The following is a 27,935-nucleotide window of genomic DNA, read 5'->3' as shown; positions in this document are numbered from 1 at the left end:
TTTCCCTCTTTGCTCCCCTTCACCCCGCATCCCCCACTCCCTCAGGCAATCCCCACACCATTGTTCATGTCCATGGGTCATGCGTATAGGTTCTTTGGCTGCTCCATTTCCTATACTGCACTTTACATCCCTATGGCTATTCTGTAACTACCCATTTGTACTTCTTAATCCTCTTACCTCTTCACCTATTCCCCCACACACCCCTCCCAATTGACAAATAGCAAACTGCTCTCTGTATCCATGATTGATTTTGTCTCTATTCTTGTTTGCTAGTCATTGGTCTTTTAATAAGAATTTTATTGAATCTGCATATTACTTTGGTAGTAAGGACATTTTCACAATATTAATACAATCCATAAGCAGGTTATATCTTTCCATTTATTTGTATCTTGTTCAATTTCTTTCTTCAATACTTTACAGTTTTCATCTTTAGTTTGAATTTTTTCCTAGATATTTTATACTTTTGATGCAATTGTAAATGAGATTGTTTTCTTCATTTCTTCTTTGGATCATTCATTATTGGTGTATAGAAACACAACTGATTTACGCATGTTGATTCTGTATCTTGCAACTTTACTGGAATCATTTATTAGTTCTAATAGTTTTTTGTGAGGTATTTAGGATTTTTATATATAGTATCATGTCATCTGCAAATAATGAGAGTTTTACTTCTTCCTTTCCAGTTAGGATGCCTTTTATTTCTTGTCCTGTGTGATTGTTGTGGCTTGAATACTGTGTTGAATAGAAGTGGTGAGAGTGGGCATCCTTGTCGTATTCCTGATCTTAGAGGAAAGGCCTTCAGTTTTTCACCATTGTGTATATTAGCTGTGTTCTTTATATATCCACTTTATTGGGTTTTTATCATAAAAAGATGTTGAATTTTGTAAAATACTTTTTATGAACCTATTTAGATAATCATATGGTTTTATCCTTTATTTTGTTAACGTGATTTATTGCATTAATTGATTTATGGATGTTGAACCATCATTGCATCCCTGGGATGAATCCCACTTGGTCATGGTGTATAATCCTTTTAATGTGTTGTTGAATCCAGTTTGCTAATATTTTCTTGAGAATTTTTACATCTCTGTTCATCAAGGATATTGACCTGTAATTTTTTTAAAGTCTGTATCTGGTTTTGGTATCAGGGTAATGCTGGCTTCATGAAATGAGTTTAGAAGCATTCCTTCCTCTTCAATTTTTTGAAATAGTTTGAGAATATAGTATTAATGCTTCTTGGAATGTTTGGTAGAGTTCAGCTATAAAGCCATCTGACTCTGGACTATTATTTTTTGGGAGTCTCGATTACTGCTTCAATTTCATTGCTAGTAATTGATCTATTTAGATTTTTAATTTCTTCCTAGTTCAGACTTGAAAGGTCATATACTTCTGAAAATAAATTCATTTCATTTAAATTGTGGAATTTGTTGGCATATAATTGTTCATAGTATTCTTCAATGATTTTTTGCATTTCTTTGGTGTTGGTTTAACTTCTCTTTTCTGATTTTATTTATTTGGGCTCTCTCTTCTTTTTCTTGATGAGTTTAGCTAAAAGTTTGTTTATTTTATTTATCTTTCTGAAGAACCAGATCTTAGTTTTATTGACCTTTTATTTTAATTTCTATTTTATGTATTTCTGCTCTGGACTTAACTATTTCCTTCTGTTTCTGGGGTTTTGTTTGTTCTTCTTTTTCTAGTCCCTTGGTGTAGTTAGATTGTTTGGGATTTTTCTCCTTTCTTGTGGTAGGCCTATATAGCTATGAGCTTCCATCTTAGAACTGCTTTTGCTGCATTTTCATTTGTTTCAATATAGTCTTTGATTTATTGCTTGATTTCCTCTTTGATCCATTTGTTATTTAGTAGCATGTTGTTTGGTCTCCACATATTTTTGTTTTATCTAGTGGTCTTTATGTAGTTGATTTCTAGTTTTATGCCATTGTAGTTGTGGCAGAAAAGAAAACCCCATGAAAAAGCTTCTATGCTCTGCAGCTTCCTTGATAAGCAGTGCTCTCTGTAACACCTGCAAAATTTCACAGTGCCTTTTGTTTTAATGTGACAGGACATAGCTGAGCAGTAGCTATTTTTAGGTAGGAGCTGACCAGCAGCCATTCCCAAGGAAACAGTTATCTCAGGGCCAAAGCACTAACCTTCACTTCTGCTTCTGTATGCTTGCTTTAGCAGTTGTTCCCCCCTCCCTTTTTGCCTTGTAACAAGTATTTAAAGGAAACTCCAGTTTAAATTCTTTGCTCAGAGAATTTGGGTAGTTAACCCCTCTGAGCCTGTGTGTAATAAAAGTTTGTGCCTCGCCATCTTTCCCGCGTGTGTTATCTTCCGTAGCATAGTCAGAAAACATGCTTGATATGATTTCATTCTTTTTTAATTTTTTGAGGTTTTGTGGCCTAGCATGCAATCCATCCTGGAAATTGTTCCACATGCATTTGAAAAATAATGTGTATTCTGTAGTTTTTGGATGAAACATGTTAGGAACTACCCTGCCTGGTATCAGAAGCTGTAACCCCCACTAAGGCTAAGGCTGAGGGAACGACCTTGGACCGTAAGCCAGCAAGGAGACAAGAGCTTATCTCCCTGGCAGGAGCACTGCTTCTGCTCCTTTTACTTCACCCTGCCTGGCCCCCAATGCTTAGTCGGTTAGCCGATGATGGGTAAGATTCCCCAAGGGGGGAACGACCTAAGACAGGTACGGTCACATGGGAGGCCCCCAAGGAAGAACTTTGGGGGCCACAGCAAAAAGGGGTGATGGACCCTCACCCCTCGGCTTTGACATAGCCTGAGTCCTCATCGTCTGTGAGAAAATCTCCTAATCTCTTGGCTGCCTTAGTTCCCTTGCTCCACCTAAGCCTGAAACAATGACAGGGTGGTGCATCCCTGTGCTGGAAAAGGTGGGTTCCCCGGGTGATCAGGCCTAAGAAAGAATATGTAAAATCCTGTGCAACCTGCTTTGGTTAGAATGCTCTCAATTAACTGATAAGGGTCCAAGGAAGAAGTAAGTTTGTTCCTTAAAGTTTTTTACAGCTCTTTAGCTATCTGACCCTGACTCAAAATAGGCCCTCAGAGTTCCTTGTTATTTGATCCTTACTTCCCGGCAATGAGTAATGAGCTTTACCCAAATTCTTATGCAAACGAACCCAATAAAAAGCCTGCTCAGGCAGGAGAACAAAGCGCTCTCCCTCAGGGGCACTCTCCCCTAGGGAGAGTGGCCATTTCATTCCTATTTCCCCACAGGAGTTGGTTGTCTCTGTGTATGTTTTTCCCGTGTTTCGACGAGCCATCCTCAGCATTCCACAGTCACTGCCGGTCGGTGGCCACCACAAAACATTCTGAATAAATGTCTTTTAAGTTGATCTCATATAATGTGACATATAAGACCATAATTTACTTATTAATTTTCTGCCTGGATGATCTATCCCTTGGTGTGGGTGGGGTATTAAAATCCCCTATTATAGTATTACTGTGGATTTCTCCCTTTATGTCCATTAATAATTGCTTTATATATTTAGGTGATCCTATGTTGGGCGCATAGATGTATATGATGATTGTATCTTCTTCTTAGATTGACCCCTTTACAATTATGTAATGTACTTCTTTGTCTTTTTTTAATTACATTTTTGGTTTAAAGTCTATTTTGTCTGACATAAGAATTGCTATTCCAGCTTTCCTTTTATTTCTATTTGCATAGAATATCTTTTTTTAATTCTCTCATTCTGTATGTGTTTTTGGATATGAAGTGAGTCTCTCATAAGCAGGATATAGATGGGGCATGTTTTTTAATCTCTTCAGCTACCCTATATCTTTTTATTGGAGTATTTAAATTATTTACATTTAAAGTAATTATTAAGTATGTACTTACTGTCATTTTGTTAATTGCTTTTAGTTGTTTTTAAAAATTCCCTCTGTTTCTTTTCTTTGTTCTCTGTATATATTTTTTAGGGCTTGGCTTGTGGTTACCATGAGGTTTATGTGTATCATTCTTTATCTATGGCTGTCTATTTTAAGCTGATAGACATTTAAGTTTGAATATACTATATGAGGACTACATTTTTACTTCCCTCTTTATGCTTTATGTTACTGATGTCATATTTAGATTTTTTTGCATTGTGTATTTCTTAACTGCTTATCATAGATTGAGTTGATACATTTTTCTTTTACTCTTCATAATCATTTTTAAATGTCTGATTTGTTGTACTTACTGAATATTTGGTTTCACCTGTGAGGTTTTTCGCCTTGCTCATATTTTCTTTTTTCTAGTCATTGCCTTTCCTTTTCCATTTAAATGAGAGCTTTTGACATTTCTTGTAAAGCTGGTTTAATGGTGATGAAGTTCTTTAGTGTTTGCTTCTCTGGGAAACTATTTACCTCTTCTTCAATTCTGAGTGATAGCCTTGCTGGGTAAATAATTCTAGGTTGTAGGTTCCTTTCTTTCAGCACTTTAAAGATGCCCTGTCACTCTCTTCTAGCCTGTAAAGTTGCTGATGAGAAATCAGCTGATAGTTTTATAGGGTTTTCTTTGTATGCAACTCATTTTCTCTTGTGCTCTTCAAGATTGCCTCTTTAACTTTTGCTATTTTAACTATGATATGTCTTGCTATGGGTCTCTTTGGGTTCATTTTGGTCAGAACTTTCTGTGTGTCCTAGACCTGAATGACCCTGTGCATCCCGTGACCTGTGCATCCTTTCCCAGGTTAGGAAAGTTTTCATCTATTATTTCTTTAAATAAAGTTTCTGTTGCTTTCTCTCTTTCTTCCCTCTAATGTTAACATTTGAGTGCTTGATGCTATCATAGAGGTCCCATAAACTATTCTCATTTTTTTCCTTTCTTTTTTTTTTTTCACTTATAGCAGGAGCTACTATCAAACTCCACTCATGGGGCCAGAGACCCTCGTGGTGTTAGCAAAAACCTTGCCCCTCGCGTAGCACACTTACCCTCATTTTAAAAAAAAATCTTTCTTTCTGCTATTCTGATTGGTTGATTTCTGTAGTCTTCCCTCCAGATCGCTAACCATTTCTTCTGTGTTAGCTAATCTGATGTTGACTCCTTCTAATGTATTTTTCATTTTCATTAATGTATTCTTTGTTTAATTATATTTTTATTGCCAGTAATCCCCCTTATAATTCTCCCCCTCACCATCACCACACTGTTGTCCAAGTTATTGTATTCTTAAGTTCTGCTTGGTTCTTTCTTATACTTTCTGTTCATTGAAGTTCTCCTTAAGTTCCTCTATTCCACTCTCAAATTTTATGAGCACCCTTATGGTTGTTTCTTTGAATTCTTTATTAGACAAACCACTTGATTCCACTTCCTTAGGGTTTTGTGGGATTTTTTTCTTTTTCCTTCATTTGCGAGATATTCTTCCATCTTTTCATTTTATTTGACTTTATATATTTGTTTATATAAATTAGACAGAATAGCTATCTCTTCCTGTCTTAGGAAATTGGCCTTACATAGAAGCAGGCTCTGTGTACACTGTGTGTAGAGTTTTGGCAGGCTGGTTGGAGCTGAGTGGAACACTGGCCTACTGAGCTAGAACAGCGCTGGATGGGGAGGCCAGGTGTGTGTCCTAATGCCCTGATTGTACACTGTGTTTGAACTGAAATGGACTCAGGCAATGTATCTGGGAACACACTGCAGCAACCTTGCAGGCAGGGCAGAGCGCCTGGATAAAGCCCCTGTCCATCCTGTGCAGGTGGAGGGGGAATGTACATAATGGCACTCATAAGCCTCTCCAAGACCAGAGAATTCCCATAGTCCCCAGAGAGCTTCCATGGCTCTTCAGTCTTCTCTACACAGTCTCTGTCGTGTTTGTTGTCATGAAAGTGATCCTGTGTAGAAGAGACCTCTTGTAGGCTTCATGTGCTAAGTAGTTTTGAAAAGACCGTTGGAGTTGAGCAGGGTCTTATGGTATGTGGGGACTAGCACCTACTGGCCAAGAGCAGCTCTCAGAAGGGAAACCAAGTGGCTACTGGTGATGCTCTATAATTTCTGCTTGTTCCCTTTGTTCAAAAGCAAAAAGCTCCTGGCAATGTAGCTGTGAACATACTTGGTGATCTTGCAGGATAGGCCAAAGCACCTGAACAGAGCTTCTGCAAGCCCTTTCAAAGTGGGGTACGGGGGTGTTATAAACAAACAATGGTGCTCCCTGGCTCCTCTGGTCCCTGAGAGTTCCTGCAGCTATGAGAGAGCTCCCTTGGCTTCCTAGTCTTCCCTATTCAGTCTCTTTCTGTTTGTTGTCAAAAGCTGTTCATTCAGTGCCCTGATGTCTTATAGGAGTAATTACTACCTGTGTGCTCATGGGAGGGGGCAAATGCTTCCACCATCTTTGACCTCCTCCAACCATTTACATTTAATGTAATTACTTTTATGGTTGACTTAAGGCCCATGAATTTGTTATTTGTCTCTTCTACTTGTACTCTGTTGCCTATTTCCTACTTCCTTTTATATAACTTTAATGTTTTTCATGTCTTATTTCCTTTATTGGCTTTTTAGCTATATTCTTTGTTATTATTAGTGATTTTTCTAGGGCTAACAATATGCCTCCTTAACTTACCAAAGCTTAGAAGTAGCATTGTGCCACTTCATGTTTCATACCCAATGTTTCCCACTGACATTTCGTACTTCCTGTTTTACATTTCAGCTCCACAAATATAAGAACCTTACAATGATATGATAAATTTTACTCACTCTCCTCCCCTGCCCTCTTACTGATGTTCCAATTTCTTTTTTCCTTCTATTTACATTACAAATTCCATCTCACAATGTTATTGTTTGTGTTTTAAACTATTGGCTGCCTTTTAAGGAAATTAAGAGATTAAAAAGATAGTAATTTGTATATACCCACATATTTACCATTTTTGATGCTTTTCATTCTTTGTTATAGATCTGAGTTTCCATATATTATTTCCCTTCTGTTTAAATAACACTTTTTAGCATTTCTTTTCTTTCTTTTTTTTTTTTTTAGCATTTCTTGTAGTGCAATTCTAGTACCAGTGAATTTTCTCAGCTGTCAAGTGTCTGGATTAACTTTATTTCATCCTCATTTATGAAGCATGTTTTTACTGGATAGAGAATTCCAAGATCACAGGGTTTTTTCCCTTTTAGTACTTTAAAGGTGTTGTTCCACCATCCTCCAGAGGGGTGTCCAAACTTTTGGTGTCTCTGGGCTGCACTGGAAGAAGAAGAGTTGTCTTGGGCTATATATTAAATACACAAACACTAACGAAAACTGATGAGCCAAGAAAACGTCTGTGCATAATTTATGATTTTGTGTTGGACCAAATTCATAGCCAACCTGGACTGCATGTGGCCTACAGGCCGTGGGTTGGATACCCCTTATTCTAATGAGAAATTAATTATCATTTTTATTGTTGTTCATCTGTACAAAATGTGTCTTATATTTTCTCTTACCATTTTCAGAGTTTTTCTTTGATTTTTTAGCAGTTTGACTATGATGTACCTAGATGTGTGTGTGTTTTTAAATTAGGTATAACTGAGATTTCTGTATCCGAAAGTCAATATTTTCTAAAAAAAATTTGGGAAAATTTTGGTCATTATATCCTTAAAGATTTTTTCTGCCCTATTCTCACTCTCTCTTCCTTCTGGAACTCCATTTATATATGTGTTAGTCTGAAGTTCTAATCATATTCAATGTTTCTGTTCTTCAGGGTTTATTAACTCTTTCTTTTGCCATCTCCAGCCTGCTATTAAGCCATATCCAGTGAATTTTTCTTTTCAGTTAATTGTATTTTCCAGTGCCAAAATTTTCACTTAGTTATTTTTAGTAGTTTCCATTTCTTTTCTGAGACCTATATGTTCAATCATTAAGATCGTAGTTTCCTTAAAGTACTTGGCAACTTTTATAATAGCTTCTACAAAGAATTTGCTAAATTCAACTTCATCTCAGAGTCAGTTTTTATTGACTGTGTTCTCTTGACAGTGGGTCAGTTTTTTGTTTTGTTGTATGGCTATTAATTTTTTATTTTATTCTTTTTTCATTGTTTTGGTGGCTGTCACCCAAGGACACCTTTTACACTGACAACTATAATATACTTCACTACAATGTTTTCAACCTTTCTGTTGAAATATCTTCTCAGGCACTGGCCAGTGTGGCTCAGTTCATTAGAGCATCATCCCATATACCAAAAGGTTGTGGGTTCAATCCTCAGGGCATATACCTAGGTTGTGGGTTTGATCCCTGGGCAGGGTATATATGGGAGGCAACCAATCGATGTTTCTCTCTGACATCAATGTTTCTCTCTCTCTCTCCCCATTCTGAGTATTTTTTTAAAAGATATCCCTTCTCAGCTCCCATTGACAGATTGGAATTTATCCTTTCTATTATCCTGAAATTGACATCCTGATAGTCTGTGAAAATTCACTGAGAAGGCCAAATAATATATTTGGAGAAAGTTACAGATTTTGATGCTAAACAGACTTGATTTTCAATCTTAATTCTGACACTTATTGGCTAGTGTCTTGGGCAAGTTATAAAATTTATTTCTTCATCTTTAAAATATTCATAACAAATATTCATCTTAATGGAATTTTATGAACACTAAAGATGACGTCAATAAGGTATGTAGGACACAGTACATAATAAATTGTACCTACTATTAATTACATACATACCACTTGGTTCAAGTTTTCTACGTTCCATAAGGGACACTGGTCTAACTAGACAATCCATCTAATGCTTTAGCCCATATACTCTGTTAAATCCACCACTCTGTACCTATTTTTTTAGAGAGCAGGGGAAGGAAGAAGATAGAGAGGGAGAGAAACATCAGTGTGAGAAGGAAACATTGATAGTTGCCTCTCATACATGCTCCAACCAGGGATCTGGCCCACAACCCAGGCATGTGCCATGACCAGGAATTGAACTGGTGACCTTTCACTTTGTGGGATGATGTCCAATCGACTGAGACACACTGTCTAGGGCTGTACCTATTCATTTCTGCCCACCCCCTGGCCATATCTGAGCCTGTTGCCATCTACAGATACACTACTTTAGGACCTTAAAATTTCAAACTTCCCAATATTCCAAACTTTCATCACAATTTCTCCCCTTTCCTTTCTTATCTTTTATTCTATAAACTCTAAGCATTTACATCCTACTCAGTCTATCAAAATGAATGAGAATGAATGAGACAAATTTCTGTTCTCTTGAAGCTCAGAGTATGGTGGAAGGGACTGATAAGTAAATACATAATTATAAATCATGGTTGTCACAGATTTTTGTACAGCACAAAGGATGAATATCTAACCTAGCCTGAAGACTCAGATTCCTGCAGATATTGCCTGAGGTTATTTGTAAAAAATAAGTAGGACTTAGCCAGATAAATAGAGAAGAGAAGGAAGAGAGGACAGCAATTGAAGAGGCTAAAGGTTGCCTGACTTATTGGATGCCTGTGCCTAGTTGAGTCCACATAGTGCACAGAATGTATGAGGCTATAGAAAAAAGCCATATCATAAGGAATCTTGCAAGAGCATTTACCAAAGTTCCAGGTAATGATGGTCTAAACCAGCAAAGATGGAATAGAAGTAAGAAGTGGAAATACTTGAGAGATATTTAGGAGGCAAAATTGAGAAACACATTTGTGAGAGAGTTGTTTACAACACATCTGGCTTAAGTGACTGGATGGGTGGTGGTACCAGTTACTAAGAGGACACATAGGAGAAGGTTTTGAGAGAAGATAATGAATTCAGATCTAAGTTAGATCTTAGTTAGATCTAAGGTGCAATGAGACAATAAGTTAATGATGTGCAGTAGGTAGTTGGATAAACAGGTCTGTTGCTTAGAAGAGAAGCCTGTGCTGGAGATAAAGATTTAGCAGTAGAAGCATAGAGATGGTAGAAGAGGCCACAAGAAGAGTAAAGTTGTTCAGGGAACACATGCAGAATGAGAGGGTATTAAAGAACACAGGTTTGGTCTGTAGGCGTATATCTGAGAGTCAGTGAATATTGCTAGGAATTTTATAGTCTCAAAAGACGACAATGACTCCTTCTTCCCCTCCTCCCAGCTCCTCACCAGAAGCAGCCAGATGCAAATCCTCCAGCAGAAAGAGGAGGAAGCCTTTAGAATTCAGGTGCTGCCACAGGTTCTCTTGTGCTTGGTTCTGGACCCCTTGGCTCAGCAGAAGGCGAAGATGGGTGGTACTGAAGGCCGGGTGGATGGGGGTGTACGTGTAAGGGTGATGTGGTTCCACTAGCATCTCCACAAAGGCTGACTTCCCTGTTGCTGCCTCTCCAGCCAGCAGTACTGGGTGTCCCTTCGACAGAAGTAGGTCCACCACATACAAGAGTCGTTCAGTCTGCAGGACAGAAGCAGGGCTTACTGTGGCGGCTCTAGGTTAGGACAGTAATCTAACTGACAATCAAGGTCCAGGGATCTTGTATTAAAGCTGTACTTTCAGAACACTTTATGGATTTTTGTGAGCATGAAAACATATCAAAGAACAAGAGCAGGTGTGTCTCAGCTGGGCCTAGAACACGGACCATCCTAGGATATCCCCTTGAGTCCCAACTCCAGCTACTCATACTGTCCTCACACCTGGGGAGAAGGACTGAAGGTGCCCAGAGGTCCCTTGATGTGGCTGCTCAGGTATTGGCCAGTGAAGGGGACCAGTGTCCCATCTTCTGGGCATACATGTAGATCAAATACCGAGGCAGAGGGTGGTGGTTCAGGATAGTTGGGAAGGCAACTAATAGAATCCCTCAGGAAGGTATCAAAGAGTGGCCAGAACCTGCTCGAGTGGACATACAGGCAAACATGTCAAACAGTTACAACATTTCCATTTGTGAATACTCCACCCACCCCTGACAGTTACATCACCTGGGTTTGACTCCCATAGGCCAGTCCATCTCAGCCCTCTGCATTCCCCATCCCCCACCTCTGTAGATACCTGGAAGGAAGGTGGGCTCCAAAACCCCAGATCAAGGCAAAAAGAAAGCTGCTGACAACCAGCAAGTGCTCCCTGCACTTATTAGGCACGTCATCGCTGTCACCCTGGGACTGGTTCAGAGAGCTGCTTTTTGAGGACTTGAAGCTTTGAGCTACAGGATCACTATAGCTGAGGTCTTCTGAAAAGGTTACCATGCCAGAATAGGAGCCCCAGTAAGCAGTGGGGACTGGGGAGGAGACTTGGCTTTCTTCTCACTGTTAGTCCTCAAGCCCAAGTCCACCAAAGAACCAATGCCCCAGACTCCAGTCATATGCCATCTATCCCCAAAGCCCCATAGATCTCAAACCAGCCCTCTCTTTCCCTTCCCTTCACCTGGTTTATGTGTCTCCTTCTTATCTATGCGTAGGTGGGGATCGAGAAGGCAACGCAGGAGGCGAGCCAGGCTGGTGATTTCAGCCACTCCTGGGCAAACTGCCTTCTGCCCATGTGTCTGCAGCAGGGAGCTGGCACCCAGGTGGGTGAGGAATTGGAATGTTGCAGGTACCAGCACTTCAGCCAGGTGGTTGAGCTCGGTGACCGTCCGGGGTTGCAGGCAGTACTCATGGGGCAGGGCTGCCATCAGGACACTAAGCATCCCCTGCCAAGTCTGCTCCCCATCACACCAGACTAGGGTACAACGGCCCACCACTGTGGGGGACATTCCAGTTGCATCTCCCACCTCCATCAAAAGAAAAGTACCTGGGGATCGTTCTATCTTCTGACCATTGGGGAGGATGAGCTGGGGGGGGTCACTCAAGAGACAAGTGATGGAGTCCAGCCAAGCAGCACTGGAGGAGGCCCCATCACATATTATCCAGTGCTGGATCCCCAGTGATCCTTGTGCCCTGCTCTCTGGGTCCATAGTCTTATACTGACTGGCTGCACGAAGCAGCATAGGGAAGATGCCTTGGTGCCAGCAGGGGCCCTCTAGCCATCCCAGGAACTCCTGGGGGCTGAGAACACTGGGATACAGGTGTGTAATTTCCACCGGCAGACAGTTGTCTGTTGAGGTGTCTTCCATGGCGGCCAGCCGATTCTGGATCTTAAATAAGCTGCGCCAACAAGTGGTCTTGCCACTGCCTGCAGGGCCCAGGAGCAAAATGCCAGAGGCCCGATCCAGGGCCTGGCTCAGCTGCTCCACAGACCCCAAAATATTAGGGCTGGGATGCAGGCCTGCCTGCTGCAATTCCTCCATCAGCATTGGTGTCCTCAGCCAGTGGGTCACAGGCTCTGCCAGCACTTGTCTAGCACTAGGGAAGATCCCACAGAGCAGCTCTCGGAGGTGGTGAAGGCGGACCCCATCAAAGGTGTTGAACAGTGGTGAGCGTAGCAGGGAATGCAGTAGGGCGGTCTCCTCGATGGCAGCCAGGCTGTCTCGCTGCTGGGAGCTGGGTTCCTCTTTGCTCAAATTTAGAGCCTGTATCATGTCTCTGAGGACCTGCTTGAGCAGTGGCAAGCGGCAGGGCAGGGGCCCAGATGCCAGCTCACACTCTAGGGAGAAGAATTTGGATAGGCGGGTAGCAATGCGTGAGGCATCCCGCATCCCTGCACCCAGCAGAGTCAGCTCTGCCACTTGCTGCAGGTTAGGCAGTGTCAGGGCCACAGGCCGCAGGAGCAGGTGCAGGTTGGCAGGTATAGCAGTGCTTAGGGCAGGCAGCGTCAGGAGGCAGCCATAGCCAAGCCGCATGCATACGTGTTGTTTCTCAAAGAATCCACTGCCAAGGAGCTGGGGCTGTGTTGGGTCAATGGTGCTGGTGCTCTGGGAAGCCTGCTGATACAGAGGAGCATAGAGGTTGTGCAGTTCAGCCAGGCGCTGGCCCAGGGCAGACAGCAAGCCATGGGGCAGGTGCTGAGCTGCCTCCAACAGCAGCCAGGCACCAGCCTGCAGGGCACCGTTCAGGTAGTTGCTCAAACTTTGGGCCTCTATCTGAGGCAAGCAGGGCATCATCACCAGCTGGCGCCCCAGGGCCTGTGCTAGGCTCTCCACCATGGCTGTCTTTCCCACACCATCAGGGCCCAGTAGGGTCCCACAGGCCACTTCATCCAGGGCCAGTAATAGCACCAGGGCTGGCCGCTCAGGCAGCATGCTGGGTAGGGGTCCCAGTCTGGGACCCAGGTACTCATAATTGTATAGGAAGGACCGGCCCAGCACATCTATCCAGCATGCAGGTGGTGACAGAGAAGTCTTAGTAGATGCAATAGTCTTGAGACTCTGCAGAGGGCTTTGAGGGATGATGTGTGGTGAACCCAGGCGGTACTTGAGTTGGCGGGCCCAGTGGAAGTCTGTCAGATCACTGACCTTCTGCTCCTTCAGCACCTGTGCAATATCCCTGTGCATCACTGCCATGACCAGTAGGGCACGAAGCAGGCTGGTCTGGCGGACAGAGGGCAGGGGCTGCCCATCACGGAGGGCCCTCTGGGCCTGCACCAGTACCTCCAGCTTGCACACATGTGTGGGGACCATGGCCAGGGTCCTCCCCTCAAGCAGAGCCTCTTCCATCTCAGCCCACCATACTACCTCCTCTGCCACCAGCACACACTGCCATGGGAAGGCCTCGACTAAATCTAGCCAGTGGTGGACATACTGTTCCAGAGGCAACTGGTTTTGCTGGGGCAACTCCTTGAAGGCCTTGTCTAGGGATGGGGCCAAAGCCAGATGGGCAGCCACACAGCCTTGCAGCATGTGTACCAGTGCCAAACGCAGACCATTCTCCAGAGAGGCCAGCCACTTGGGGAGATCAGGATGCAGAGGAAGGGGCTGCTGCAGTTTTACCTCCTCCCCACCTGTCCCTAGCACTGCAAGTGCCTTTACTTGAGTCTGTATGCCTGGCCTTGACTCCGGGGCATCCATGTTATCTTCAGCTGGGCTGTACTTGAAGCTCACAGCGAAGCTCACAGCGAGCACATGAGGAAAACAGCGTCGCACCCATATCTGGGCCTCACATGGCTCCAGTGGGGCAACTAGTAGGGCCACCAGCTCACTGTCACTGAGGAAGAAGAGGCGGGGAAAGTGAGCAGAGAGCCCATAGAGCACGCTTTTCAGAGCCATAATGATGCTCTCCAGCTCCACTGAGCCAGCTTGAAGCAGTTGTTGCAGCTGCTGGCCTTGGAAGTCAGGGCTCCGCTTGGCACTGGGCACTACAAGTGACAGAACCAAGGGGTCGGCTACAGAGATCTTCATCAGGGTCCGATACTGATCATCCATGGCCTTGAAACGGGAGTTCTATGGTAAGGGAGAGGGTGAAAGCAAGGTAGATGTGAAAGAGCAGCTCCCCTCCAACTGCACCCCACTACTCAGTAGACTTTGTCCACGCTGCCTCACCCCCTTTCCTACCAGGTCAGAACTGGGGAACTGGATCTTCATCTCATGCAGAACTTTATTCAGAAAAATCCACTTTTGCTGGAAAGTCATCCATGCCTCCAACACACCACCTGTGTGAGCAGCCAGAGGAACACTGGAGGGATAGATACTAGGGTTCTAACTTCTGCAAGGGGGTTCAGCCTGCAACTGACCTTCAGGTTGCCCCACCCCAAAATATTCTGCTCAGCAGGACCCAGAACACAGGGACCTTGCTTGGAGATAGAAAACTTTCACTGTGAATAAAGACCTAGTCACTTTAGCCCAAGAAATAGCAGTGAAGGAGGTCCTCACTCTGTCTTTCATAACTTCCCCACCCAACCCTTACCTCCTACCCCATCTCTCCAGGCCATCCCACTTCAGGTCCCACCCATGAGCCCAGCTGGAGACCTGTACTCACTCAGGCCATGCAAGATGGTCACCCACTCCAAAGCTGTTTTGTATAAGTCTCCCGACTTTTGGACAGCCAGAATTTTGAACAACACCTGAAGACTTTCCTGGATGGAATCCTGCAGGCTGTTGTAATCTAAGGAAGAGCTAAACTGAGCTGGCAGTCAGAGGAGGCAAAGGCAGGAGTGCCTGATACCCCAAATACACTGATACAGATTTGAAGCTATTCTCTAGAAGACCCAAGCATTTTTTTCTTTCACTCAACTGTATGCTCACCAAGAGCCAGAGTATGTTAAAAAACTTGTTTATGTGAGTTATAATTTCAGTTACAGAATTTAATCTAATATTATGTTAACCACTGAAATATGGGTAGGAAAAGAGTTACTGATTCTATGGAAATTATGAAAGGTTTCAGTATGGTGAGTTGATAAAAACATTAAATTAGGTATAGGCCAGCCAATTTTTTAAAATTGGGAAATTATAATAAAAATCTTAAAAAGTTCTGGACTTAGGTAATTTCACAAATGTCTTCATGTCACTACTCAACTTTACAGAAACTGAAATTGGAAATAGTAGACAATGCACTAATGCAAGAAAGGATGTAAGAAATTCTATCAGTTGATGGCAAATCAAAGAGAAGTTCTGTCCTAAGTTAAAAGATTATAAATAAATGCACACTTATATGTTTTAAGCTTAAAAAATCTTAAGCCATGTATGCATCATATTTTATGATTCTCTATGTAATCAATTTCTTAAATTTGCCAGTTGGGTTTCAATTGTGTTGGAAAGAGAATTTCTCCTTTACTGGCAATTCCCAAACTATACTATCTTAAGTGCATGTCCTTCTCCCCTTGCAAGTTTAGAAAAGTCCCCCTTCAAAAGTCAGAAAGAGGCCTCTCCCTAAGGGAAGGGAAGATTTCTCTGGCTCCCTCTGGTCCTTTGAAGCTGTCTCCTTTCTGAGATGCTCCTGCACTCAGTTAGGTGCTCTATAATGCACTTATCTCTAGTCTATTGTTTCTCTCTCACTGGAATGGGAGCTCCTAAAGGACAGGATTTCTGCCTGTAAATCTCAGCCTCCTGTGCTTGGCTCAGAGGAAGGTAAGTTCAATGAGGGAACCAAAAAAGGAATGAATGAGGGAGTCAAAAGATCAGACATCAGAGTACAATCTAGAGGACAGAGCATTAAAAGGTGGGGAGACGTGACTGTGAGGAATTTCTTAATACACCCAGAAGGGAAGGACCTTTGGTAAAGAGGCCAGGCATTGTGTGGGAGTGAGGGGGTGGGGACTCTCAAGATTAGCACTATATGGGAGCTATGTGAAAGACATTGTCTCAGAAGAGAATGATGTCTCATGCTGCCCAGCAAGGATGGGGACCTGGCTAGAGAAGTCATATCTGGCAGGGCTTGGTGGATGTGGCAAATGAACATGGCCCCCTGCAAGGGGCTGTCACTGGGCCACAAGGGCTAGTCTTACCTGAAAGGATGAAGGTGCCACTATCCTTGGCCACTGTATCCCTGTGAGGGTTGCGGAGCATTTGTCTCTTAGAGCGCTCCAAGGCTGGTGGCTCGTAGGGCACATGCAAGATGAAGTTGAGCAGTCGCACCTGGCGCACTTCCCAGACCCGCTCCAGCTGCTGCAAGGTCTCTCGGGCATGCATTTGTTCGTTTTCATTCCGCCAGATCTGGAACAGTGGGGTCTCGGGAACCAGGACTGGGCAATGGCTCAGGGGATAACATTGGAGCTGGGACTCAAGGACCAGGGCTCAGGGGAGTAGAGGCCTCAGAGACAGAGAGTGGGACCATCAGGTTTCATTTCAGAGTTAGGCCATCAGCAGCATACTTTAATCTGCTGCCCTGAAACCCACTATTTTGCAAGGCTCCAGCTGAGCAGACAATACCTCAGTCAGCTCGTGCTCTTTTGGGGCAGGGTCAGTATTGGGGGACATCTGCTATCCTGTATGCCCACAACTTTGGGGCTGTCACCCACTTTCTTCCCCTGGCTGGGGGTGGGTACATACTCTCAGTCGCAGAGAATCAGAAACGATCTGTCAGATCCCCACATGCTCCAGGCAGACCAGTGATCTCAACCCCACCTTCCATCAACCACAAACCAATGTCTACTATGCCCTTGTCTCAAGAGGCTGGTGAGCCGTAACTGGCTCTGTTAGAGCTTAGCAAACAGGACCTGGAACCACCTGCCACCCTCCAGTGGGCCCCACCTGATTGATTCGATCTGCAAACTCCAGCAGTGGACAAGTGAGCAGCTGGCCCAGTGTCAGGAGTTCTACATTGAGATTGCCCAACCCTAAGGCTAGAGGTAGAAGGGACAATAAGTCAGAGCAACAACAGTATATGGCAGATCTGGGACCCAGCCCAACCCAGCCCAGCTCCCAGAGGGCAGATCTCAGAGTACAATATAGAGCCAAGAACCCCAAACCTATGGTCCAGGGCACAGTGTACAGCCCAGAGCTCAGACTCCCTCCTGAGCCAGCCCAGGTTAGCAAGGAGGACCCTCATGGTAGTGTGGGGTTTATGATACTTTGGGGCAGGCAGGGAACAGCCCAGGGAGGGAAGGTGTTTCCAACAGGACTGGCAGGGAACTGAGTTGTTATATTCTTCTAATCCCTATGTCCTTCCACTCCCCTCTACCTCTACTTAAACATACCTCGAAGGAGGGCTTGGAGGTTGAGGCTCTGCGTTGGGAGGCTGCTCAGCTTGGTAAGCAAGGGCAGGTAGCTGCAGAAGTTCTCCAGGATGCACATGGAGCACTGCAGAACTGGGCTGTGCAGCCCCAGAGTGGCTCTCAACCGGGCCGCCTCTGCCAGCCAGCCATCTGTCTTCTCCTGGGCCATAGACAGGCTGAACTGTAGGGAGAAGGGCTCATTGTCAGTGGGAGACTCTTCCCCACCACCCTCTTACAGACTCTCCATTCCCAGGCAAGTGCTTCAAGGAAGGGTGTCAGCACCTTGACAAAAACCATGCACTTCCATTCACTGATTGTCTCAGAGATGACTCGGTACAGGTGCCAGATGCTCTGCTGCTGCACAATAGGGTGGGTCCCACAGACTGGCAAGGGCACAGGACTCTCATCCCCTGTGGGACAGGGCTGGATGAGGCCTGGGCTATGTGTGGGGCAGGGGCACGAGGGGGAGTGGTCAGTGAAGAGCCCATAATGACAGAGGGCCCAAAAGTTCAGTGGAATAGCAGAGGTGGGGACAATCCAAGGGATGGTTATTCCAAGGATAGATTATCTGGGAAAATGCAATGGCAGTAAAAGGGAAGGGTTCCTCCTCCATTAGTTTCCATCTCATTCATCCCACTCAGGACATATGTCAGGCTCTTTACTAGTGCTCGGATACACCAGGCATGCTCCCCCGTGCTGAGGGTCTCTGACTGACAGTTCATTCTGGCACACTCTTCCGTCAGGGAACCATATGGCTAACTCCCTCAATAAATTCAAGTGCTTGCTCAAACCTCACCATCAATGAGCCCCCTGCAGCCCACCCCCCTTTAAGAACATTGCCCATAGCCTTTCTTATTATTAGTGCAGATAATAAATTCCTGTTTTTCCAATAGTTTACTTTCGTGCCCAAATTGTCCTGGGTCTGTCCAGTTGGTGTCCCTTCTGTGTCTTTGTAACATGTTCCCATCACTTGTTAGAAGAACTTAACATTTCCTTACTTTATGGCTTAAGAGGCATTCCTGACTCATCTTGTACCTGCCCTGCCATAGCCCTGGAGTCATCTGTCCTCTGAGGGGCTCTGGTTTCTTTCAGTGTGAACGATATTAGAAACTCAGATCTGGGCACAATGTGGCTCCTTGCTAGTATGGACACACACTTATAGCCCTATAAAGGTGCATGTAAATATGTACACACATTCAATGTGTGTATGTGTGTTTTAAAATGCAACGGAAATTGTAGAGTAGATAACCACAGGCAATGGAAGCTTATAAGACAAGTTCACGATATTTCCCCAGAACTCAAAGAATAAAGAAATGAATGATGATGAAAAAGATAAAAGAAATGGAGGAAAGTTCCAGAAAATTCACTCAACAAATACGAATTCTGGGAGGAGACCAGAACAAATATAAGAACCATTATTAAATAGTCGATAAACATATTACCTACAAAGGAAAAATCAGATTATCAGATTGATACCAGATTTGTCCGCAGGGCTACAGGTCAGAAAACAGTGATGCGACATCTGAGTTTGAAGAAAACTTCAGAACACAATATTTAGCCCAGCTATGATATAAGGACATTAGAAAGTCATACTCAGCATAGGAACTTAGAACTATTTTAACAACTCTAGTTTCCATCTAAGAATAAATAAATTTATACAAGCAAAGAATTAAAAAAATGGAGAGATGTAGTATTTCAAAAAATGGTAATACATAAACAAAACCAGGAATTCTTAGATATCAAAATAATTGTTAGCATGGTTATAAAGCAAAGCAAATGTGGAAGGTAATGAGCAAAAGATACACAATGAGAAATAAAGAGTAGTATTAATAATCTGGACCTAAGAACCTAGATTATTTTGACAGAACCTGGGAGTTTGGTGAGGAGACACGAGTGGAGGAAGGAAGTAAAAGCAATGCTGTGGGGTTTCTGGGCCTGGTACCATAGGGTCTGAGTCCCCTACTCTGCTTTTCCACAAACATCTCCAAACCTAGCAGGAAAGGTCAAAGATCTGTGGTCTATGTCAGAGTATGGGATGAGGGGTCTCCCGATACTTAGCCAGAGAAAAAGTCCTTGCTGGAGTATGGTCCCAGGGTGCAACACCTCACATTTGGCCAAATAGCCCTGGGACTGAGGATGCCGGTGGGCAGAGGTGGTAATGGTATACTTGGCCAACAAGCAACTCAAAAGGATAGAAGTGACTGTATCTGAGGGGGAAAAAAGAACTTGGGCCCACAAAGTTCTTCATGTGCAGAAGGGAACAAGCTGCACCACTGCACAGGACAGCTGAGACCAATAGTTCTGTCCTGGTCTCCTGAGGACCAGCAAGGTGCGGGGCAGCTGCCTCTACGCCACACTAGCTGGAAGCAGTGGCTATGGAGCATGAAGACCTATGATTACCGGGGCATGCTTCCTCTTTCAGGGCTGGGTTGAAAAGAGCCACACAAAGACTAAGTACTACAGTAAGGATGCCTTCACATTCTCCTGCACAGGCTTTTAGTCCCCTGATGCCATCACATTCTCATGGAACATTCACCTGTTTGTCTTGCCTCCCAGACTATGAGTTCCCTGTCTCCCTACTCTGAACACAGCACTATCACCAATGTATGAAGATTTTGTCCTGCAATTTTCAGATATAAAAGAGACTAATGAAGGTATGAGATTCCTGAAACTTGCTTAGGGTCACACAGGACACAAGACCCTGGGTCCAAACCCTCATCCCAGTTGGAGGGTCTGTCACAGGGTGGGAGCGCAGGGGGTTGGGACCCTCAGTACCAGTGAAGGTGGCATAGGCATGGTGCAGTTCAGTGAGGTAGCTGGCTGTGCCCTGGAACTGACGCTCCAGGGAGATGAGCTGGCTCTCAATTCTCTTCTGCTCTTGTGCAGGGTCCATGAAGGGGCCAGACAGGACCTTGTCAATCAGGCCTTCCAGCTCTGCCAGTGCTGCTGCCATCAGCTGCTGCAGCTTGGGCACAATGGTATGTTGCTTGCTGAGCAGGAACTCTGAGGCCTGGCTTCTCTCAAACTGAAATGCCTCCCATATATCCAGAAGCTGTGGGGCAAGCAGAGGGCAGTCAAGTCTGTGTGGCTGTAGGGGAAGGGGACCGGGAGGGATCGAGGACTCCCTGAACTGCCTTCTCACCGAGATGTCCAGTGCCTCATTTTCAGCACTAAAGAGGCTGAAGTGGTTGTGGATGAGTTCATGGAGTGACCGTATGTATTCCACTTGCTCCTCCAGCTTGCTGTACTGCTCATTGGCCTCGTTCAGCTGCAGGGGCCATAGTATGAGACCAGCACCCCCATGGCAACCCTGTGCACTGCTTTGGGCCCATCCCTGAGGGGCATTCCCACCTTCTGGAGGCTCCAGACTCCAGCAGTGGCCTTTGAACCCACTGGCTACAGGGGCCATCTGAGACCACATCCCCATCTGACCCAGGTCTCTCTGAAGACAGCACAGTTCCTCCCCCACTAAATCATTACTCTGGTGACACGGCAACAGATCCCTATCTGACTGTCACACGGAGAAGAACTTTGTCTCTGAAAGCAGGACTGTGTCTCTCTCATCACACCAGGGCCTCCTACTGCCCGGAGGAAACTGAGCCAGGTGAACAAGGCAAGAATTAGCAAGGGCATGTCACTCATGTGGGCACAGTCTAAGAGCATGAAGCCCCATTGGGAGCTCAGCTGAGACTTGAAGAGGATGTGCTAAGTATTTGAGCAGGATGGGCCCTGGGTAGGCTAGAAGGAAGGAGTGGGAGAGCCCACCTTCTGGGAGCACCGGGCAATGGCATGAATGTCTGAGTTGATGGTTTGGAAGACCTGGATGAAATCTGTGAGCTCTTTCATTAGCTGCTGGCTGCGGCTCCAGCACTCACTCTGTACCTGTGCAAGAATGTCCTTCCTGATGCTCTCCAGCTTGGATTCTGAAGACAGGAGAGGGCTAGGTGTTAAGGGGTGCACAAAAAAGAAGCAAAGCTAGGAAAGTGCTGTGGGTCCAGAGGGGGAGCAGGAAGGGGACACCAGACCCTGGACTCATTCCTTCACTCACTGAACACTTGCTGGACACTCACTAGACACTAACTGGACACCTGCCCAGTGTCCAATCAGCTGCTATATACAGAGGCCTGTGCTGGGCACTGGTAGACAAGAGTGAGTGAGGGAGTGAGACAGAAAGGGTTTCTACCCTCAGAAGCTTACAGTATAGTGGCAGAGACAGGTATATAAACATATAATCCAAAACCAGTATGTTAAGTGCCCAGGAGTCCTCAACCAGGCATAGTGAAAGGAGAGGAGGCTGGAAATAGCCTCAGAGAGGGGGACCCTGGAGCTGAATGTGTTAAGTAGCTAATGCTCCAAAGGGCAAAGGCACAGCACACAGGTGAAACAGCATGTGCAAAGGCATGGGGGTGACATGTTCATAAATAGCAGAATGCCCTACCAGAAATGAAAGTTTTCTGTTTGGGAAATCTTACTGCTTCTGCTCTAGTAGAAGAGGTACCAAGAAGAGTGTGCAATATGCCTTTTATTTTTAAGGGATAAAGGAGAGATGTGGGGCTAAAAGATAATCATGGAAGATGCCTTTGGTGATACGATCAGCCCCATTGTCTCTGAGGGCAGGAATAACACCAATATGGTACCTCATCAAATCTACGATACTGCTGATTAAGAGGCACCATTATTTTAGATGCAATTAAAAAAGAAACTAAACTCTGACATGCCATCAATCATAATACACCTCTGAACTTCAGAGATGTTAATGCACAGAGAAAGCAAAATGCAATACAGAAATACGGTATAATGTGTCCCACGAAACAGAGTATAGAGTAATCACTTCATGCCAGATACAATGTCGACTGCTTTACCTGTATTAACCCATCTAATCTTCACAAAAACCCTTTGAGGTAGATACTATTATTGTCCCTATTTTACAGATAAGCAAACTAAGGCTTGGAGAAGTTAAGTAACTTGATCAGCATCACACAGTGATGGAGTAAGGATTCAAACTCAGGCAGCCTGGCTCCACTCTGTTATATTTTATATTTTGAGGGGTGAAAAGTAAATGGACTTATCCCCTATGAGTATCTCTTCCACCGGAGAGTGGGACAGCAAGTTTCAGGGGCACATAATCAAGACATACTGGGTTATGGCCCTTTCGGAGTTTTGGAGGATGTAACTAAGAGGATTGGGCGCCAAGAACTGAGACTGAGAAAACCAAGAGAGAGGGAACTTATCGAGGGGCACTCAAGGCTGAACAGAACACAATGATGCAAACTTACCCTTTTTCAAACTATCCCTCTGGCCTATGACAGTAGCTAGGGTGCTGCTTTTGGACCAGCAGCATCAGGCAGTGAAGACAGCAAGGAGTTCAACAGCGACACCATGTGGTGTAAAGGAGCAACGGATTGATAAAGTAGTTTGGTTCTTCAAGTTCAAGTTGGAAATGGATGGGAAAACAGATTTGAGAGCTATTTAGGAGAGAGAAAAATGGAAATGATTTGGCGACAGGTTGGATGTAGTGGAGTAGGGAGAGTAAAGTGTGAAGGATGAAGTCAAGTTTCCGGTGAGGACAGCCTACCAGACTGAGTAATGATATCATTCACTGTACAAAGGAGCCCAGTTAGAAGAGGAACAGAGAGGATAAAAAGGTAAAATTAGGTTATTAAGAAGGACGAGAGCAGACAGAAAGGGATAAGGTGACATGAAAAAATTAAGCACCTACTGCACGCCATACTCAATGCTGGGAGCATTGCAAATAATATCTCATTCAATCCTCGTTGTCATGACCCTGTGCATGACTTCATTATTTTGTCCATGTTACAAATAACACTGAAGCTCAGTGATCTGAGGTCACACAAACCAGTGGAAAACAGATCCAAGATTCTGAACCTGGTGCTTCTCTCTTCGTCTGCTCTTTTTGAAGAAACCAGTTGATCCTGGACTAAGGATCAAGAAATCCAGAAACTAGAAAGAACACAGGTTTTCCAAGCAACAGTGGAGCAAAGACTGCTCCAAACAGGGTCAGAATGAAAGCAGGCCAATCACAGGTCCTCCCTGTTCCTCCCTTGCCAGTCTGAACCCCCTAAACATTTAGGACAGGAGTAGGGAGAGAGGGGAGGAGTTTTATGACCCTTAAGATACCTAATGAGGAATGTGTTTCATCTGTTGAAGAACAAAGGCAGGAAGGGCTAGTACTTTCAAGCAAACTCTTTTGGGTCCCAGTTCCAAGGCCTCCCACCTTCATAAAGAAAGCATAGGTCTGATAATATCTCATATGTGCAGGAAATAGACATTAAAATTGTTCTCAGTTATATTTGATTGAACTACCCCTACACCATAAGAACAGAGAGCGTCAGGTGACAGGAACATGATTCTGAAGGAGTATGGGGAATGAACAGAGCCAAAATGGATGAAAATGCTGTCTTCTTCAGTGGTCATGTCTACAGTTGCAAAGGGAAGGGCCCTGGGACCTGGGGCTTTGGGAAGCTCTACAGGTCCAGTGAGGGGCCTGCACCTTAGGTCCCTGGTGGACATTCCAGGCTCAAGGGGGGCCATGTGGAGGAGGTAAGGAGGTGGAAGGAAAGGAGGGAGGATAAGCAGCACTCACCCATGTCTGCCTTTATATCACGGCAGCTCAGCAGCAGCAGCTTGCCTTTTGTGATCAACTCGGTAGGTATATTGGAGACACGGTCCTGCCAAATGTTCAGGCGGCTCACCAGCATCACGTAGTTCTTGATAGGACAACCTCTCATCAGCTCCACCTTCTGGGGACCCCAGCCTTGCAGGAACTCATAAATGTCTGTCATCCAGTGATATTCCCTGCAGAAGTCCTGCACCTCGCACAGCATGTCCTAGAGGCAGACAAGGTGCGTAAGGAAGAGGTGGGTGACTACAGTGGGAACTGGTAGGCATCGTCCTACTCCTTAAGTCCCTGTTTTCACCTTCAGCAGGGCCTGTTGTCCAGTCAGTGCCTGCTGGATTCGAGGGTTGTTATCCAGGTTCTCTTGCAGCTGCTTGTAATCGGTGGGCAAGTACTGGCCCCGCAGCCGGTGTCCATGGACCTCCAGAGCTTCAGTAATTGTGTGGGACCTCCAAGGCCACACCAATCCTATATTCGGGCCACAGAAGATGTTCACAGCATCGCTGGGCTGGCCCTGGGACTTGGGCATCAGGGATCTCATGTTCAAGTCCTCTTCATCTTCTTCTAGTGGGACACATGCCATAATTGTCCATCAGTGCCCTCCAGGGCCCCCACACAACCTCTTTCTCTAAAATATGTACACACATACACACTCCCTGGTTATGAGTGAGTTTACATGTATATCTATATTACAAACACAGTACCCCAGACCCATGGAGGGGATTTATTTGTAGTTAGGGTTCAAGTAGAGAGAAGAACATTTAGCTACTATGAGCAGGAAGGAGAATATAGTATATTACGTGGGTTGCAACTACATGGAAGAGCTGTAAAACAAAAGCGCTCTAGCTGCAAGGGGGTCTGGGAAGTGTAGTCTGTAGTGCCCCAACCTCTGGAGAACACAGGAGGAGTTGGATGCCAGTCCTCAGTATCTGCCTCAAAGAATATATCCTTGAACCTGACCTCCCCTTACACTTCTTAGGAACTGGTGAATTGACAATGTCTGTATTTGCATTAAAATTCTGTATGTAAAGGGGAAAAAGCATCAAAATGTTTAGAAATTAGATGTGATACCTAATGTATCAGGCACCTAAACATTAGAGTACCCCCCAACTCCCAAAGCTCAGTCCTCAGATATCTTACCTATAATTACTTTCTAAACGAGTTCATCCAGATTCATGGTTTTAAATACCATCTACCTGTTTCCAAATTTATCTTTAGCTCAGATTTATCCCTGTATGCCAATCCCATTTAAACAACTGCCTACTTCACATCTCTATTTGGATGTCTAATAGGTCCTTCAAACTGAATAGGGTCAAAAATGAGCTCTGATTTCTCCCAAATTTGCTCTTCCTGCAGTCTTCCAACTTCAGCAAGTGGGAACTCCATTCTTCCAGTTGCTCCAGTCAAAAACTTTAAATCATCTTTGACTCTTCTCTCACACACAACACACCCAGCTATCACAAGTCCCACTGGCTCTACTTTAAAAATATATCCAGAATCCAACCCATTCTCACTATCTCTACAACTGTCTGCCCTCTCTCCCCAGCCCAAGTCACTACCAAATCTCACTGCCTTGTAATACTTTTCTACCTTGCCTCCCTACTTTAGCCCTTGCCTCTCTCCAAACTTGCCTGCCCCTTTTCCCTGATTTTGCTTGAGAATGGGATGCTTAAGACTATAGCTGGTCTTGCAACTATGAGACAGTAAGTCCAAGGATGAAAAAACACTTCATATAGCAGCTTCCCCTATCACACACACCCTTCTAAGAGGACCAGCCCTTACCTACAGCAAAACCCAGGGAGGGGTGAGGGAAGGATATAAAGAGCCTGGTACCTGAGAACAGTTTTGAGCCTCTGAACCAACCCTGGAAGCACCTACCTTGTGACTTCTTGTTATGTGAGATAATTGTTTTTATTGTTCAGGCCACTCTTATGGAAAAGGAAGTACTCAGGTTAGAACTGTTCCATCCACACCCAGGACCTGACTCTATGGCAATGCCATTAGCAGGCTGCATGTGGGTTCCCCCCTCCTTCCACCTTTCTTTCTACCCTATGCCTGAGTGTCCTTAAATACCTTCAGAGTACAGGGACTCCATGCGGCTCTTCAGGTCTGCAGATTGCATTACCTTCGTACCAGTGTATGGAGGAAGGGCAGAAATGGAAAACAATGTGTGATCAGACCAGGCTGAGAGCTTCTGATTGCAGAAGATAAAATTTGGGAATTCCTACAGCCAGCCCCCCACCAAATCCAGAATACCTTCAGAACAGAGGCCTTGACAAAATGTAGGCCCCCATTTAGAATCTGGATGATGTTTTCAATACAGGGCTCATGAGACAGCCGGCCACCACTGTCAAAGACCAGCTGTGCTGAGAGAAAGGGATTCTGCCTTGGGGCCTGTAAAGAGGGTCAGGAGAGGTCATGGGGCTAGATGTCAGTATCTGCTCCATGCCACCTGGCCCTTGACTGCCTGCTCACCTCCACATATGCCCCCACCACCTCACTTGCAGGATGTTGGCCACAAAAGAGCTTATCTCCTCCTCTATGATAGACACGAGGCTCTGGCAAATCATGTAGTCCATCAGGCGGGCCAGCTGTCCCAGCTGCAGCAGCCAGGTGTCTGCCTGCTTCAGCTTCTGCTCTAGATGCTGGCACTGCACCCTTTGAAGGTATACAGAGCCTCGTCCTGTCCTGATGCTCTTGCAGTTTTTCACTCGCTCCTGCAGGCCCTGATGCATTTGATATGTATCCTCGTGAACCTGCCGGCATAGAAAAAGGAAAACTCACTGGAGAAAAGGGTGTAGAGAGCATACCAGCCACCTACTGGTCTGTGCAAAACTCTCAGGTCTTGGAGCAGAAACCTAGAAGCCAGATATACACATACAGTGCTGCTTTTTAGTAGAAATTAGCCCCATACATCTTTAAGTGTCCAGAGAAGATGCAAAATGGAGAGTATGTATTGAGAGGCTACAAAGTGCTAATTTAATAGGTAGGCCTATCTACTGAAAGCTCCTAGGGTGGAACTCAAATAGAAAATTTGTGCATGTATATTTAGGTCCACATGGCACAGATTAGACAAAGAAAGAGAAAGACTGGGTAAGTAAGGCCAGAATAATTTCAGGATATGGACTCTAATCGTTGGGTCTGGGTGGTGTGGCCATTGACCAGCATGATACTGCCTTGTGTGCTAACAGAAGCTGTCTCTGTGTACGGACATAGACTTTCTATTGGATGGGTCGGGGCATGTAAGATAAAAGTCTGGGAGCTTCCTTGTAGGTTCTTCTCACATCTGGGAAGGCCCTCAGCCTACAAAGGCTGCTGACAGTTACCACCTCTCTGGGCCTGTCCTGTTGAGGAACAGAGGGGAGACACTAAAAAGATATTCTTGGCCAAGTGGACATTTTGTCCTTGCCGCTGTCCTGTTTTGGGGGGTTTATTTATTTTTTTATAAATAAATAAAAAATTGTGATTAGAACTATCTGGTGTCTGTGAATTGTATTGTGCTAACCCTGAGCACAAATCCCAGTCTTCTGAGCCCAGGTGCAAAGCAGCTGGGGCCTGAGCTAAGCACAGCATACACGCATGTGCCCTCAGACTTAGCGAGATGTCCTCTTCTGTGCTCCAGTAGTACTCTCAGTGCCTAGTGCTTTACACTTCATCACACCTAGTCCAGTGCACTGTCGTTATTAGTTTACCTGTGGGACTCATCACTACCTCGTAAATTCTTTGAGGAGGAGGCCCCTGTCACACCTCATTTCACTTAGCTACTACTGAATACAATTCCAGGCACTGGTAGTTTGCAGTAAATATTTGTAAGAGGAATGCGCCACATCACATTAAAGGACTCCCTGAGTGCCAATCAAGATAAAACCAAACAAACAACAATAATAATTACTACAACAAACATAATCACAAT

The 27,935-nt window shown here is 44.7% G+C and overlaps 1 protein-coding gene across 1 annotated transcript in view; it reads right to left on the bottom strand.

Moving 5' to 3' along the window:
• Positions 1–27,935, bottom strand: part of DNHD1 (dynein heavy chain domain 1) — a 70,962-nt gene that overhangs the window by 23,003 nt on the left and 20,024 nt on the right. Inside the window, exons 9-25 of the mRNA XM_045839573.1 lie at positions 26,524–26,778; positions 26,279–26,416; positions 26,096–26,147; positions 24,324–24,586; positions 23,990–24,233; positions 21,151–21,308; positions 20,161–20,653; positions 17,668–17,795; positions 17,368–17,566; positions 16,922–17,013; positions 16,177–16,384; positions 14,712–14,837; positions 14,288–14,385; positions 11,287–14,176; positions 10,915–11,092; positions 10,563–10,755; positions 10,041–10,323 (exon numbers count right to left, since the gene is read on the bottom strand). Coding sequence (XP_045695529.1) covers positions 10,041–10,323; positions 10,563–10,755; positions 10,915–11,092; positions 11,287–14,176; positions 14,288–14,385; positions 14,712–14,837; positions 16,177–16,384; positions 16,922–17,013; positions 17,368–17,566; positions 17,668–17,795; positions 20,161–20,653; positions 21,151–21,308; positions 23,990–24,233; positions 24,324–24,586; positions 26,096–26,147; positions 26,279–26,416; positions 26,524–26,778 — 5,998 coding nt within the window. The remainder of the gene's footprint in view (positions 1–10,040; positions 10,324–10,562; positions 10,756–10,914; positions 11,093–11,286; positions 14,177–14,287; positions 14,386–14,711; positions 14,838–16,176; positions 16,385–16,921; positions 17,014–17,367; positions 17,567–17,667; positions 17,796–20,160; positions 20,654–21,150; positions 21,309–23,989; positions 24,234–24,323; positions 24,587–26,095; positions 26,148–26,278; positions 26,417–26,523; positions 26,779–27,935) is intronic.

This window comes from Phyllostomus hastatus, unplaced genomic scaffold, assembly GCF_019186645.2.
Source record: "Phyllostomus hastatus isolate PE091 unplaced genomic scaffold, TTU_PhHast_1.1 phas_contig_304, whole genome shotgun sequence".
Lineage (NCBI taxonomy): Eukaryota > Metazoa > Chordata > Mammalia > Chiroptera > Phyllostomidae > Phyllostomus > Phyllostomus hastatus.
The sequence above is the reverse complement of the archived record's forward strand: the minus strand, read 5'-3'. Positions and strand labels throughout refer to the sequence as shown.